The 3,158-nt window shown below is 48.1% G+C and overlaps 1 protein-coding gene across 1 annotated transcript; it reads left to right on the top strand.

Annotated features, from left to right (window-relative positions):
• Nucleotides 1-106: 106 nt before the first annotated feature.
• BCAS2 (BCAS2, pre-mRNA processing factor) lies at nt 107-2,686 on the top strand (the record flags this gene model as incomplete). Its single annotated transcript, XM_027633016.1, has 5 exons — nt 107-252; nt 348-509; nt 1,426-1,476; nt 2,034-2,114; nt 2,250-2,686. Coding segments are annotated over 5 exons (570 nt in total), but the record flags the coding sequence as incomplete, so codon positions are not given.
• Between the last annotated feature and the right edge of the window lie 472 nt (nt 2,687-3,158).

The raw sequence follows: 3,158 nt of genomic DNA, 5'->3' as shown, positions 1-3,158 counted from the left end.
AACCCCTCTCGTTTTCTTCTCCCAAACCCCTCTCGTTTTCTTCTCCCAACCCCCTCTCGTGTCCTCCCCCAAACCCCTCTCGTGTTCTGCCCCCACACCCCTGTCGTGTCCTCCCCCAAACCCCTGTCGTGTCTCCCCCACATCCCGACTGGATCCCCCTCACCCTCTGCCTCCCCCTCAGACGGAGATCATGCGGAATGAGTTCGAGCGCCTGGCGGCCCGGCAGCCCCTGGAGCTGCTCAGCATGAAGAGGTGAGTGAGCGGTGCCCGCCCCAGGTGAGCGGTGCTGGCACAGGAGCGGTGCCCCCGGGTGGGGAATGCCCCCAGGTGAGCGGTGCCCGTTGCAGGTACGAGCTGCCAGCCCCGTCCTCGGGGCAGAAGAACGACATCACGGCGTGGCAGGAGTGTGTGAACAACTCCATGGCCCAGCTGGAGCACCAGGCCGTGCGCATCGAGAACCTGGAGCTCATGTCCCAGCACGGCTGCAACGCCTGGAAGGTGTACAACGAGTAAGGCCCTCAGCTGAACCCAGTTCTGAGCTGAACTGCTGTGTGTTTGTTGTGTTTTCCTGTGTGAGTCCAGCAGGGTCTTTGGAGTATGATCTGGAATAGTTTTGGAACGTAATCTCCCTGTGAGAGCTCCGCCAGGGGAAATTTAAGTTGGATATCAGGAGAAAATTCTTTACAGAGAGAGTAATCAGGCATTGGAATGGGCTGCCCAGAGAGGTGGTGGATTCACCATCCCTGGAGATTTTTAAATGCAGATTGGACGTGGCACTGAGTGCCATGATCTAGTAAATGGACTGGATTTGGACCAAGGGTTGGACTCGATGATCTCGGAGGTCTTTTCCAAGCCAATCGATTCTATGATTCTATGAGTGCAAGAGGAGGCTGATCTGAGGGAGAAGCAGCCCTCTCTGTGGCCAAGGAACAGCCCATGTTCTGATACATCCCAGTCTTGAATTTTGTGACTATTGGTGACAATGGACTTTAAACTGAGGAGAACTAAAGGGACTAAAGACAGAGAAAGAATAATTCAGTAGTGGAAATAAAAATGAACTTACTCAGCCTGGAGCATAATAAAGCTGCTGTAAAAGCCAAAAAAAGGTTGTAGGGGGTATTGCTGCAGGAAACACCGGTGCTGTTTTGGGCAGAGAATGTTAATGTTTGTTTTTGAGAAGGGTTGGCTGAACCTTAGATAAAGGAGTAGGCAAAAGGAATGCAAAACCCAGCTCTGAGAGAAGGCAAAGGGTTGCTTAGCTCAGGAGAAGGGGAGCAGGTAGAGGATCTGTTATCCAGAACAGTGTGTTTGGGTTGCACTGACTTGTTGTATCCTTAACTCTGGAGGGTTAAATGTCAGGTTAAATGACATTTTAACTCAGCAACTGTGTGTTTTTCTAATGCTTTGCTTGCATTCTGCCATCAGACACCTGGTTCATATGATAGAACAAGCCCAGAAAGAGCTTCAGAAGTTGAGGTGAGTCATTCATGTTTCCATGCTGAAATTGGATTCATACTGAAATTCTTCTCCCAAGCTTTACAAAGGCTGGTGTTTGTGCTGCTGCCATGACCATAGGAAAAAAGACTCAGTAGTATCAATAATTAAGAAATGTGACCCTGCCCTCCCCAGGCAGTTACATTCATAATACCTGTTCTACTCAAAATTCTGTGTTTCATTTGGTTTGGTTGGCTTTATCTTATTATGTCTGAACTTCTGCTCTGGATTGTGGAATTCTCTCTGAAATGTAGTAATGATTTCTTTTCACTACTGATTGATTTCTGTTTAGTGTGCAGCTGTCTCTGCAAAGACATGTTCCCTCATGTTGGGCTTGGCCTTTTGTTTTTATTTATCTCAGAGTTCTCTGTGAACCCTGTACTGGGATTTATCCATCTGTGTGTTGTCATTACAGTCCTGGCTGCAGGAGTGTTTTCTGGTAGTACTTCTAAGGATTAAGTGTATTTTGGAAATTAGCAACAGATAGTACAGATTTTAAAGAAATGAGGAAAAAACTACATTGATCTTTCTCTCCCCAGGAAAAACATCCAAGATCTGAACTGGCAAAGAAAGAACATGCAGCTCACAGCTGGGGCCAAGCTACGGGAAATGGAATCCACGTGAGTATCGAGAATTCTTCTGTTAAACCTGTTCCTCTTGGGGTGTCTCTGCTTTCTCAGTTGTCTTTGATTTTTAAACCAGAGGACTGTTGAATAGCACTTAAAGGCTTTTTTTTATTTCCTTTCCCTTCCAAGGTGGGTGTCTCTTGTCAGTAAAAATTACGAGATCGAACGAACTATTGTGCAGCTGGAAAATGAAATCTCACAGATCAAACAGCAGCACGGGGAAGCAAACAAGGAGAATATCCAGCAAGACTTCCAGTGACTTAATCCTGACTGTCTCACTGCAGCATGTGTGAAAAAAACCACAGAACAGAAACTTTGGAGATGCTGTGTTTTTGGCAGTTGTGTGAGGTTACACAAGTTTCTGTTCTCATTGTTTCTTTTCCTTGTTTTAAATTCTAGGAGGAGGTAGAGTGGACTCAAAGTGTCCCGTTTAAATGACTTATAGGCACAGTGAAATGTACTGTGAATTGTTTTGGTGTTTATATACCCAGAGTAGGGGCTCTTCAAACAGCCAGTCCATGTCTCTGCGTTTTCCCCGTGCCTTTAATAAATCTTGGTTTGCTATTTGCGTGGTTTGTGCTCCACATTCCAAGGGGGCCTGAGAGCTGTGGAGGAGGGGGCTGTGCCAGGGGAACCCTCACATTGCCCTGGGTGGGGGGTGGGTGTGAACTGGAATTTGGGGCCAGTGGGAATGAGCCAACCCAGGGGCCCTATCCTGGTGCTCTGTTCCCTATCCAAGTCCCTCATCCCCCATCCTGGTCCTCTGTTCCCCATCTCAGTGCTCTGTTCCCCATCCTGGCGCTCTGTTCCCTATCCCAGTGCTCTGTTCCTCATCCCAGTCCATTATCCCCCATCCCAGTGCTCTGTTCCCTATGCCAGTCCATTATCCCCTATGCTGGTCCATCATTCCCCATCCTGGTCCATCATTCCCTATCTTGATGCTCTGTTCCCTATCCCGGTCCATTATCCCCCATTCCTGTCCATCATTCCCTATCCTGATGCTCTGTTCCCCATCCCGGTCCATTATCCCCTATCCCG

This window comes from Corapipo altera, unplaced genomic scaffold (genome assembly GCF_003945725.1).
Source record: "Corapipo altera isolate COAL_440 unplaced genomic scaffold, ASM394572v1 56602, whole genome shotgun sequence".
Classification (NCBI taxonomy): domain Eukaryota; kingdom Metazoa; phylum Chordata; class Aves; order Passeriformes; family Pipridae; genus Corapipo; species Corapipo altera.
This window is presented reverse-complemented; position numbering and strand designations above follow the sequence as displayed.